Source organism: Enhydra lutris, unplaced genomic scaffold (genome assembly GCF_002288905.1).
Source record: "Enhydra lutris kenyoni isolate GAN:26980312 unplaced genomic scaffold, ASM228890v2 scaffoldscaffold33, whole genome shotgun sequence".
In the NCBI taxonomy this organism is placed as follows: Eukaryota; Metazoa; Chordata; class Mammalia; order Carnivora; family Mustelidae; genus Enhydra; species Enhydra lutris.
Window position 1 is genome coordinate 21,289,975 of NW_019154117.1, and position 13,480 is coordinate 21,303,454.

The window sequence follows — 13,480 nt, forward strand, 5'->3', positions numbered from 1 at the left end:
TCCTTCCACTTGTGCTCACTCTCAAATAAATAAATCTTTTTTAAAAAATTACTGACATCCTAACAATTAATGGACTAGGTAGAAATTGTGCAAGCCTTATAGCTCACTCCTTTTGGGTGAAATGCATAATATAGCCTTTAAGAACTTTAAGAACTCTAAAGATACTGAAACACACATTTTCCTCTTGGAGAGAGTGATTAGCGTTCTAAGAAATGAAGGAAACCCTCCTGATCTAACTTGTTAAGTTGAAGTCCACTCATAGTACGGCCAGCGTTTTTCCAGAGCAAAGAATGAACAGACACCAGGTTTCAGCAGACAGTGCCTGGACTGCAGCTCCCCTCCCTTGTGAACATGCTGCAAAGCAATTCCAAGTTTCTTTACAAATTGCCTTTTCAGAAGGTGGCGTTTTGAGTATGCTCATTTCTAGGGAAAGATGCCGGTGCAGGGGTCCTGAACACAGAGCCTTGACTTTACAAGATACACAGATATGCTTGAACTGAACTGGAGTTACCAATGACTGTTTCAGTTGCTAATGGACAAGCTTTTGTTAAAGTCGGGCCTGAGACCATCAATTCATTGTCCAAGGCATTCACAATTAAAAGCCAGCTGACGAGGTCAATGGTCAGCTGAACTGGACCTCAAATTGCAAATAAAAGAAAAGCATGACCAGTGCTATGTTAAATTCTCAAAACAAAGTCTCAAAAAATAAAAAGATGGAAATTCTTGGTGTGCCTGGTTGGCTCAGTGGGTTAAGCCTCTGCCTGTGGCTCAGGTCATGATCTCAGGGTCCTGGGATTGGGACCCACATCAGGCTCTCTCCTCAGTGGGTAGCCTGCCTCCCCTCTCTCTCTGCCTGCCTCTCTGCCTACTTGTGATCTCTGTCAAATAAATAAATAAATAAACAAAATCTTAAAAAAAAATGTAAATTCTTTAAAATTGTTTGTTAAAATTGGTAAATTATCTGAAAATGGCATCTCTTTTAATCTCTTCAACAGCCTTGTAAGGTAAATATTTTTATTTCAATTTTGTAGTTGAAGAAAAGTCCTGAAAGTTGCCCAAGGGTCATACCCAAATGATAAATCCATATCAGACCTGGGATCTGTGCCTGATTCCAAACTTGGTGTCCTTCCAACACATCACAGTGCCCAGTAGGCTACTTCCGGTTCACATTCTCATTACAAGTAGGGCATCACACCTGCAACTACAAAGAACCTTTGGTTTTAAACAACAAAAACAATATAGAGGTAGGTTATAGTTCCCTACTTTTAACTCACTACGAAGGTTTACCATCATTGGTGTTTGTAAATTACCTCTTCGAAGCAAGCGAAGGATAACGGTGGAAAGTAATGAACACACTTTCTTAATATTGAAAATAGAACACACAAGTTTATGTAATGGAAACCTATCCTGAGAAAATTAGACATCCACTTTAGGTGTCTAAAAGAAGCTTTCAAGGCTCTATGAAAGGTTTCCTAGATCTGCTAATGGGATGGATACCTTAAGTATGAGGATCGGATGGTCAATGAGCTGACCTCCTCTAAGCTGGAGCAAAACTAAATGGAAAATGAGGTATCGCTTATTGCCTATCATTAGCAAATATTTTTTAGAGTAAGTACAATGTGGTTGACCTGAGGCATGCTAGCATTACCATGCTCTGCTGGGAGTAGTATAAATAGGCCTAGGATTTCTAGCAAGCAATGTTGGCAGTGTATATCGAAGATCTGAAATAACATTTTATCTTTTGATGCAGTAATTCCTCTTCTTGGGATTAAGTCTAAGGAAGGGAACAGAAATAAGAGAAAATTATATATGAACATTTTCTTTACAAGGATTCGATACAAGGATTATAACAATATCTCAATGTTTGAAATAGTCTACTTACCTAACAAATGAGAAATGAGCAAATTATAGTAAATCCAATATTGTGAGTTGTTTGCGAGTAAATTTTAATAAAGAAAAATAAAGTCAACTGATTTGCCAAAAAAACCTCCCAAAAAAACAATAAAAAAATGGGCAAAGGACATGAACAGATGTTTTTCCAAAGAAGACATACAAATGGCCAACAGATACATGAAAAGGTGCTTAGCATCACTATTAAGAAAAATAGAAATCAAAACACCAGGTGGTATCATCACCTTCTATCTGCTAGAATGTCTATTATCAAAAAGACAAATGCTAGCAAATGTGTGGAGAAAAGGGAACCCTTGCTGCATTTATTGATAGGAATGTTCACTGGTGCAGCAACTATGGAAAACAGTATGGAGGTTCCTCAAAAAAATTTAAAACACAACTGTCATGTGATCCAGCCATCCCAATTCTGGGTTTATATTCAAAGGAAATGAAATGACAATCTCAAAGAGATATCTGCACTCTCATGATCAGTGCAGCATTGTTCACAATAGCCGAAGTACAGAAACTACCTAAGGGTCCATTAGTGGATGAATGGATAAAGGAAATTGGAGACACACACACACACACACACACACACACACACACACACACGACTATTGAGCCTTTAAAAAGAAGGAAATGCTGCCATTTGCAACAACGTGGATGAACCTAGAGGTCACTATGCTAAGTGAATTAAGTCATAGAAAGACAAATACTGCATGGTATCACCTATATGTGCAATTAAAAAAAAAAAGAAAGGTTGAACTCCTAGAAAAAGAGTAGAATGGTGATTGCCAGGGGCTGAAAAGTTGAGGAAATAAGGAGAGTTTGGTAAAAGCTTATAAAACTTTTCGTTTTAAGAGGAACAAGGTCTGAGGATAACAACACTGTAGTGTATAACAGAAATTTGCTGAGACAGTGGAACTTAAGTGTTCCCCCCCAAAATAAATACTGGAGGTGATGGATATAGTCATTAGCTTGATGGGGGGGGTCCTTTCATAATATGCATCTATCAAATCATTACATTATATATTTTAAACATCTAAGAATTCTTTTTGTCAATTACATCTTAAGCTGAAAACAAGAAAAAGAAAGTGAGAAACACATTATAAAACCACAGGAACAAGGTAGTAGAACAGAATTAAGACAACAGGTATTGGAATCTGACTCCAGCCATTAGCTGTGTGATCTCCAGCTAGTTGCTGCCTCTCTGTGCCTGTTTCCTTATCTGGTAAATGAACATGAACCCAATAACTATCTCATTGGGCTTTTTGAAGATTAAGTGAGTTAATACAAGGTGCTCAAGTATTCTTGAGTATTTCATATCTGGGAAATACTCAACATATGTTCATTATTATTAATCACCTATATTATATTGAACATATTTGTTATGAAAATATTGTTTCTAAGAGGCACCATTATGGGGTTTATTTTCCTCTTTGTACCTTGCTATATTTTCCAAATTGAAATCATAAGTATATACTTTTATGAATTAAAAAAATATATATGCAGAAACATCTGGAAGCCCTTGGCTTCCAGTGTCTTGCACACAACAGTTCATCCAGACACTTGCTCTAATGGCACAATGGGTTGTCCTAGGCAGCTAATGCCAAATAAGTAATTTACATCCAAGACTGGTGAGAACTGCCTGTCAATCCTTTACTGTTGAGTTTCCTTAGGGCAATGCCTCACCCAAATCCCCCTCTGTGACCATCAGCAGTTTCTTCCCTAGGCTCCTCTCACTGGAATAATTTCCCCTCAGCTACCAGCCTGGTGGCCACCTTGCCAAGGGCAGAGATCACACCCTCAGTAAATGCTGGTGAGTTGACTGAATCTAATATGATATCCTGAAGAATAAAAACATAAAGTCAGCACCTTATTGTTTTACACAAAGTATCCAGTTTTCAGAAAAAAAAATTTCTCACTTTTTTTCAAAATGTTTTCTTTCTTTCTTTTTTAAGATTTTATTTACTTATTTGACAGAGAGAGAGATCACAAGTAGGGAGAGCAGCAGGCAGAGAGAGAGGGGAAGCAGGCTCCCTGCCGAGCAGAGAGCCTGATGCAGGGCTCGATCCCAGGACCCTGAGATCATGACCTGAGCCAAAGGCAGAGGCTTAACACACTGAGCCACCCAGGCGCCCCTCTCACTTTTATATACATCACCACTCCAATTAAGCATTCTCAAGGCTTTCACTACATTAGGTCCTTAAGGTAGGTTTTCCAATGGTGATAGAGGAGTCATATAACTCAGATTAAATTATGACTAAGTGAAAAAAGGCACCTTTTTCAAATACTCAGTTCACATTTAGTTGTATTGTAATATTTAGCTTCAAAAGGTAGCTTTGGGAGCAAAGACTAATACAAGAACAGCTGCCTCAAAACAGTATGTCTTATGTTTTATTGTCATTTTAGTTCTAATCCTTACCCCCAAAGCTTCTAAGATGGGAGACTTCCAGTCTTCGGAGAATATGAATACACTAGATTAGCAGTTCTCAAAGTGTGGTCTCCAGACCTGCAGCCCCAAGATCAAATGGGAATTTGGAAAAATACAAGTTCTCAGGTCCCACCCTGATCTACTGCCTCAAAAACTCAGAAATCTGAATCTGTCCCTCATGGTGATTTGGATGCAGACTCAAGTTTGAGAACAACTTTTCTAGACACATGAACCCAACTAACAAGTATTTAGCTGTTTAAGTGCCAGGACAAAATATGAAGCTGAAGCTTTGGTTGCCTGGAGATAAATTCCTCAGGGCAGAAAATAACTTGTACCCAAGCTTCTTGCTCAGGGAGGCCCGAGACTATAGTGATATGACAATTTTGTTGCTGAGCGAAGACTGAAGAGAAGATATCGGGGAGAAAAATAATCCATGGATCTAGAGCAGAGTGGAGGGTTTGAAACATCATCACTCAATTTCAAGCTGATGACAAGAGGCAGCAGTCTCCTGATGGCATGAAGCAGCATGCTGAAGGTAAGAATTGGATCTCTCCGATTTGCTGGAAAACTCATTTGGGAAAGTCACAATCTTAAATGGCACAAATGCCATTTTTAAAATCCCAATTTTAAAATCCCTATATGAATGCTCTATGGCTTTAAAACCAGATGCTACTGACCAGTAATGAAATCTTCCAGGACCACACTAGATAACAGAAGTGGTTTCATCAGATTCAAGATAATTGATGAACTGTAAGGTCTAGACCTTCAAAAATCTCAGTAGAGAGAGAGTATCAGAAGCTTGGGAAACAAGAAAGCACATAAGGAAAAAAATGCACCAACAGAAAACGGGACTACTTCATTAACCCCGAGTCCTTTCAAATGTGCCCCCTCTTCTTGATGGACATACAGCTTCACAACAAGCAAGAGACCCTACTTCCCAGTCTCCCACGTGACTAAGTCCAAGTCAGTAGAAATAATGACCAGATTCTTAAGTCACCTGCTGACAAGGACATCCATTTCCTTGGATTTTCCCCACTGCTGGCTGGAAGTAGGGGCAAGGGAAGCCAAAGATGGAAACACAGAGCTACACCACTGGCCTGGGTCTCTAGGGGAGATACAAACCCCTGTGGTCTCTAAGCCACTTTACTGGTAGGTCTCTGTTCTAGCAACGTAACTTCTCTCCTCCTTGTACAGAAAATAAGGGAGGCAGGCAGGAAAAGATAACAGAAAAGATAAATACTATAGTAATAAGCCATCGGAATCTGTAGTAGAGAAATGTACTTCATTACACAAGGAAGGGATGAGAGAGAAATCAGCCATAGTAATTAGGGCTTTGCCATTCACTTAATGAGAAGAGAAAATACTTAACAACTCTCTGCATAAACAAATATTATTTTGGCAAAAAGCAAACAAAATAATGTTAAATGTATAAAAATGAGGAGGTCTGGATAACAAATGAAAAATATTAAGACAAACTGCCAACAACTTGCTGGATCCTAAGAAAACAAGAACATTAAAAATTCCTTAGGTGCTATTTTTAAATAGCCAGAAAGCCTGGTTTAAAAATATTAACCATTCTTTTCTAAAATATAACAGTTAATAATAGGTATACGAAGAAATGAGCCATATAGCCTTAAAACATGCATGGTCAACTTATTAAAAGCCCAGGGTTATGGGTTTCATCTAATCAAATTAATACAAGCTTTTCCGCCAAGAGGAAGACCAGACTAATGAGAGATCGCAATGGCTAGAAGCTGCGGGGAACACCTTAATGAGAAGAACGGGGCTCAGTGCTGGGCGTGACTAACTCAGGTCCACTCTTATAATAGATTAAGTAAGTATTAATGAGACAAACCAGTTGGCATCTCACCTTTTTTTTTTTTTATGGGTTAATGAATTCCACAGCTTTGTGGACATCATCAATCTTAACAGTGAACATAAGTCGCCCACATGTCTTGAGAAGTGACGCTTGCCAAGGGAGACAATAAAGATTTGAAGATGCTGGACTCTCCTGGAGAAGAGAACATTCTGTCTCCCAGTGAAACACCAAGAAAAAGCAGAGCTTTAATTTGTGACCTCCAATCACAGGAGGATCTTTAAAAAAACACAAATCTTGATGAAGTTATTTTAGCTTCCCAAATTAAAGTGTCATTAGTAAACCTTCAAGTACTGACTATTCCTAGTCTTGAGTTCCCACTAACTTAGAGGTGTTGATTAGGTTCCAATGCAGTGCGAGTCCACAACCAAATCTATTTGCAAATTCAGAAGTGCCTGCTTCAACTTCCTCTGCTAATGTGTGGATTCTGCTTACAAAACCCACATGAATGATCCCAAAGCTTTGATAAAAACAACAGAGAAGGAAAAGGAAAACCACTTATTGGTACTAAAGCCTTTACTGTAATAAACCAAATATATTTACAATTTATACAAATGTTTAACCTTCAACAAAAATACAAAAAAACATTTCACAAGATGCAAAACCAGGAAACAAGTTCATTGGAGACAGCACTGCTCTACGAAGCACAGAACGTGAGGGGAACCGCAAGGAACAGGAAGGTAATCTCGGCAGATCACACAGACAGACAGGAACAGGCTCTGCCTACACCCCTTGGCCCCTCTGTCCACTCTGCCTCAGTGCTCCGTTTAGTCTAGGTAGATAGGTGACCTTCAGCTGATAGACTTGTTGCCTCCTCTCTGTAGACTCAAAGTAGTTTCATGTCAAGGTTTGGAAACAGGTTTTCGTGGTTTTCTTTCTTCCTTTTAAAGTTACAACTTTTCTATTTCTACAAATTCTCAAAACATTTTGGCCCGATTCAACTATAAACGTTAAACCACATCATGTTTTCAGTAGATGACTTCATAGACTGTAGCCTTCTTGTCCCCTGAGCCAGTGACTATGTACTTATCATCCACAGAGATGTCACAGCTAAGCACGGACGAGGACTCTTTGGACTGGAAGAGAAAACAATGGGCGCAGTTTTAATGGGAACAGAGATGCTCAGGGCCCCTGCTCCTCCCCGAGCTGCCTTCACTTCTGGAGTCCTGGAGAATGCCCCGATCAAACGGTCATTCTGGGCAAGGAGCGCTGACTTACTTACCTGGAATATACTAGCTCCGTAGGGGGTCCGCCAAGCATTGAGGAGGTTGTCTTTGCCAGTACTCACAAACCATTTACCTAGAGTTCGCAAAGGAACATGGAGGTAAACAAGATTAAAATCCCTCCTTAGCAACCTGGACTTCATCAAACTTAGAGCATTTCTAATCATGAACTATCATGTCTAAGTACTTGGCTAGGATGGGAGTAGAGAGAGCAGGTTTTAAAACCAGGCTCCACTGTGAACCATCTGTGGTCTTGGGTTTTGTCTAAGCAGTGGCAGGGACCGTGTCAGCCCCACAGGCCACCGGATACACTTCAGACAGGATCACATCCAGCACACAGTGGGTCCTCAAATAGTGAATCGATAAAGATGCTGACCTTGTAGTCCGTTTCCTCACAATGAAGTGGGACTAGGAAGGATTAAACGACAAACTTAAGAAAAATGCCAGACATGATATATGGCACACAGAATGTGCTCAGTGACTAATGGCTATTCATTCCTCCATCCGTCTCAAGGATAAATATTTGACTCCACATGAACTTCTCTCTTCATCTTCACCGCAGAGTAGAACATTGTGGGGTAAGCTGAGTATGCCCTTCTCTGATCCTAGTTCCCTATCCTGCTCAGTCCATAAGGAGTTCCAACATGGCTGCCCCAGGCTTCTGAAAACCTTGCCCCGCTACAGAGTGGTAACTAATTGCCCTCCACCTCTGCGCTTAAAAAAAAAAAATAAATCTGTGTCAAAATCTTGTATTAGGCAACTGCATCCCCTGCTGACTTTTCTCACATTAGGAAAACAGGCTGAAACGACTTCACGATGCTCTGAGGGACATATTAAGACAGTAGAATTACTGCATCCAGCTGCTCAGAGAACATTTTTTCCAGATGTGATCTCTACTGTATTTTTTTTTAAAAGATTTTTTTTTTTATTTATTCATTTGACAGATAGAGATCACAAGTAGGTAGAGAGACAGGCAGAGAGAGAGGAGGAAGCAGGCTCCCCGCTGAGCAGAGAGCCCGATGTGGGGCTCGATCCCAGGACCCTGGGATCATGACCTGAGCCGAAGGCAGAGGCTTTAACCCACTGAGCCACCCAGGCGCCCCTCTACTGTATTTTTTTTTAAGAAGTATTTTCCATTAAGGCCATTGGTGTCCTCCAGTTTCCTTTCAGCTCAACTCACCACAATAAGCAAATTTTAGGGATAGCACACAGCTCTCATGGAGATGCAGCTGGTACTTGTCAGGCTTATTCACGTGAAGAACTTCCACATTGCTACTCTCCATGCCCACGGCCAGCCACTCCCCAGTTGGGCAGTATCCAAGGGAGAAGATCTGTAGGAAGCAGAACAGGCTTGCTGGTGATTTTGCCCAATAAACCGAGAAGTGAAATGGCAACAAGAAACGGGTAAAACAGCAAGAAGAGGGGGATGTAATCCACAAACTCTGGATTGCAGTAAAGTCCACAGGACAAGAGACCCAACACAGACCAGCCAAGTGTTAAACACCTTTATGAAAACAAACAGAAAGCTTGGAATACATACATCACATGTGATGAAATTATTCTTTGAATACTTTTTTAAGTTTACTTATTTAAGTCATCTCTACCCCCAATGTGGGCTCAAACTCATGACTCTGAGATCAAGACCCACGTGCTCTACCAACTGAGCCAGCCAGGTGCCCCAAGAAATTATTCTTAATAATAATGACATCTGTGTGTATATGTATGTTTTAACGTGGTCCTTGTCTTCTGCAGATACTAACTGAAATGCTTGTGATGAGATGACTTATGTCTGGGGTTTACTTTAAAACAATCCAGTGCAATGAATACTGTTAAGCTGAAAAGAAATTTAAAAAATGATAAAAAAAAAATAAAACAATCCAGTGTTTGGGGGCAGGAATGATACGGGAGACAGGTCATGGGTTCACAACTGTAAAGCTGGGTGACGGGCAAGTGGGCTTTATTGGACACTTCTCTGTACTTCGATATATGCAACAACAGTCTCTGCACTCGTGTACACTTGAAATTTTCCATAAGATTTTTCTTTTTTTTTAAAGACAGACTATAAACAGTACCCTAACTCACACTGGGAAAAGGGCTGGAATGAGTAAGACTCTAAGAAATTCCACAAAAGATTAACAGGGACGTGAAATTTAGTAATATGCATAGCTGTACACAAGTAATGATCAAAAGAACAATTCCACCCACAGAAGACACTTAAAATGGCACTGTCTTTCCCCAAACAAGTCTAGATTCAGACGCTCGCCATCTAACTCATCCCCACACCCACGAAGTTGCCATTTCATATCATTTCAAACCTCCATTAACCTAGTCAGCCACGAGTCCCTTTTCCCAGGGATGCATAATAAAATGGGCATCCACAGAGATACGACTGCCTTTTTTTAAGCTCCCCGATGCAAGGGAAATTAATTAACTTCCAGAGCTGTTGTGATTTTTCTCAAATCCTTGTGATAACCCTGCCTATTTTTCAAGCTGCCTTTTTATTTTTTTTTTATTTTTTTTATTTTTTTTTTTTTAAAGATTTTATTTATTTATTTGACAGAGATCACAAGTAGGCGGAGAGGCAGGCAGAGAGAGAGGAGGAAGCAGGCTCCCCGCTGAGCAGAGAGCCCGATGTGGGGCTCGATCCCAGGACCCTGGGATCATGACCTGAGCCGAAGGCAGAGGCTTTAACCCATTGAGCCACCCAGGCGCCCCTCAAGCTGTCTTTTTATATGTGAATCAAATAATCCTCTCTCACCCCCCACATTGGACAGTGGGAATATGTTCCAACAGGTCAAACCATACGTTCCTCACTGTACGAGTTCCTTCAATGAACTCATCCATAAATCATAAACAAAAGTAACAGGTCTTAACTGATAGGGTTTTAGAAACCACTCTAAGCATTTCAGGGATGTTGCCTGTCTGTCCGTGGGGGTTGTTTTTGTTTGTTTTAAATCGGCATCTCAAAGTCAAGACTGGTGCCTTTTTCTTACTATGGTGGGGTGTGAAGGGAGGGAGAAGGATGCCACTGGCAGACCAGCTCAGAGATTCCCAGGGTGGGGGTAGGGTGGGGGGAGCTCGTCACCTGTGAGGTGAAGTCGTGCTGTTGCAGCTGCCGCCCCTCGCGCAGGTCCCAGGACCTGACCGTGTTGTCCAGGCCGCCCGTCCAGAGCTTGGTGCCGTCGTTAGAAATGTCAATACAGCTGGCCCCATCTGTGTGGCCCTGGAATTGCCTGATAAAACAAACCAGATTGAATAATGATTTCCTGCCAGAGCTCAAGGTAAACACTGTTGTGTTGTTAGTTTTGGACGTGGTGTGTGTGTGTCATCTCTTCAGTGTCTGCTGATGTGCAAGATCACACCAACCTTCCCCTGAGGAGGAAACAGCACCTGCAGATTTTCCTTTTCTTTTTTCACGGTCCAAGTGCTAAAGATGTGGAATGCCATTTTAGGTCATCACACAGGAGAACTTAAATACACTCTTATAGCTCTTCTTACAAATCGTCTGGAAGGGAAAATTCCTCCCGGGTCTGGAAAAGTGTTTGAGTATTAAAGGGGAAAAAAAAAACAAAAACAAAAAAAAAAGACAAACACACAGAATCCCGAGTATATTCTGTAAAGAAAGATGTAGGCCTACATCACAACGTTAGGAGCTCGGGGTCCAGAAGCGCTTACTTTTCCATGAGTGAATCCATAGGGCGATGCCCTACATGGCAACAAAGCATGAGCTCACATATTTACTCAACCTTGCTTTCTGGATTAGAAACAGCCCTGCATTAGGAAATCTGGACTCCCGGAGACAAAGGGTCATGCTGGCCTCCTGACTCAAGGGCCAGCATGAGACAAAGTTAATTGCTGAGGCTGACCCATGGGCACCTCAGCAGGGACCCTGCCTTGAAGCGGAGCACAAGGTTGTTCTCTTCAAGGGAACTCTAGTGCTTCAGTCAAACAACACTACCAGAGCCAATCAACCAACAGAGGTTTGCAGAGCACAGATGCTCTGCCAGGCCAAAGGCGGGTGGTTTGCTGAGGGAGAGGCTAAGGTGAGCCACCGCAAGGTTGGTGATCTGTGGATCCAGACCCAGTTTTGATTGCCAAGACAGAGCCAGCAGGGATGTGACCAGAACAGGCCCAATCACTATGGTGAACCAGAAGGGATGCATGAGAATGGCTCGGGAATTTCAACACCCAAAGTTTCTAGGTCTGTCCTTCCTCTAAGTTCCCCTCACTTTATTGTTCCCACAGAATTCCAAACTTTTAAACTGAGCTTAGAATTTGAAGAGCGTGGAAGACAAGACAAAAGCAGCACTTGCCATGAATTCTGAGACAAGATGACAACTATCACTTCAAAAACTATTCCTCTAAAAATTATTCTGAATGTCCATCTTAGTCCTCTCCCCCTTATGCACCTGACTGTTCCCACCCCATCCCATGCACGCATACCCCAACCAGCCCCACTTTCCTCCAAGACTCCCCACAGGTCACACAGGACTACTTGAAGTCCCAGACCCATCTTTTGAAAGTTCTACTATTCCTTTCCTCAAACTTTTACTCCTTGACTAAAAATGGTTTTCTCTACAGACTTGAGCCGCCTGGTGGCTGCTCCTCCAACCTCTGTCCACAAATCTTGGTGCTACTCTCAGGCTCCTAGAACGGAGGTGCTGACCGTGCTGGGTCTTGGTCGATACTGAGATATTCAGCGGACTCTATGACACCCTCTCACACAGAGCAGCTGTTAGCCACACGTGGCCAACCCAAAGTGAGCAAGAAATTCGTAAAGCACTACCCCATTATATCCAGCAGGTGTTTACTCCCGGGGGCTGAAAGAGAGCAGGAATTCAGAGCACAGACATGAGAACAGCATGCCTGCACTGCATCTTGTCTCCCCCGCACCCGACTGTGTGAGCCAGGCAGGCAGACTTAACCTTTCTCTGCCTCAGGTTCCTTACCTCTAAAATTGGGATAATAGCAGTGCAGCTGTTATAAGGATTAAATGGATTAATATTTGAAAAGCCCTTAGAATAAAAATTTTGAAAGTGCTATTTATTGAGTAGTTTTTTTGTTTTTTAAAGAAGAAAGAAAAAAAACAAACAAAACAAACAGCAAACACTGGCTAGGCTAAAAGTTTGAAGGGACTGTCTGCTGTATCTACTTGTGTCCATTCTGCTCATTCTGAGCTGCCAAGAACATGACAAGAGAAAACAACAGCAACAGCATCAGCCACACACAGGGACAGAGCCTGACTTAGTGACACTGACTGGATTCCTACGGAGAAGGTTTGGAGGGAGACTAAGCTGCTATGACTTCGAAAATCCATCCCTTTGCTCTGGCACAGGGACCCAAAGCATCAAAGGAGCCCTGCTAAATCATCCACCAGCCTACCACCACACCATAAACAAAGAGCATTTCTGAGCAAAGAAAATAGGGAACGAAAAGGTAGAACACAAGCCAGGTTTACCTGGGATGTTTAGTGCTTCCCTTTGTAAAGACTTTTCTATAACATCTCTGGTGTGGACTCTGACTTCAGCAGAGGGAAGGAGCTGGTCAGAGCCAAGGAGAGACACAGAGGTGGCAGGACTGTGGCTGTCACCACAGTTAAGAGGATAGACTTCAGGAAGGCAGGCTCATTCCTGGGTGGAACGACACCTGGACAGCACTGATTTAGTAACTGAGAAACATGCATACTTTAAAACAATTTTGTGGGTGAATTTCACAGAATCAACCTCTTAAAATAAAAAAATCATTTATTTGACAGAAAGCATGCACTCACAAGCAGGGGGAGCAGCAGGCAGAGGGAGAGGGAGCAGCAGGGTTCCCACTGAGCAGGGACCCAGACTCTAGGCCCGATCATAGGACCCTGAGATCATGACCTGAGCTGAAGGCATCTTGAGCCATCCAGGCACTTCTGGAATCTCCTCTTCTAATGTCCCTTTGTTGATTTTCTGTTGTCCTTTATCACTCTGTTCCTGTTTCCCCAACAAGGTTCTAGCTAAAGCCAAAAGCACCTAGTATCAAGGACCCTCCGTACCACCATGTAATCCATGGTATGTATACTGT

The 13,480-nt window shown here is 41.9% G+C and overlaps 1 protein-coding gene across 9 annotated transcripts in view; it reads right to left on the bottom strand.

Annotated features, from left to right (window-relative positions):
* Positions 1 to 6,701: 6,701 nt before the first annotated feature.
* LOC111153574 (transducin like enhancer of split 1) overlaps positions 6,702 to 13,480 on the bottom strand; it is an 86,725-nt gene continuing 79,946 nt past the window's right edge. For all 9 annotated transcript variants that reach the window (XM_022512690.1, XM_022512689.1, XM_022512685.1 and 6 more), the window contains 4 exons: positions 10,509 to 10,656; positions 8,604 to 8,754; positions 7,423 to 7,499; positions 6,702 to 7,276 (listed from right to left, as the gene is read on the bottom strand). In XM_022512690.1, coding sequence (XP_022368398.1) covers positions 7,169 to 7,276; positions 7,423 to 7,499; positions 8,604 to 8,754; positions 10,509 to 10,656 — 484 coding nt within the window. In that variant the 3' untranslated portion in view covers positions 6,702 to 7,168. The remainder of the gene's footprint in view (positions 7,277 to 7,422; positions 7,500 to 8,603; positions 8,755 to 10,508; positions 10,657 to 13,480) is intronic.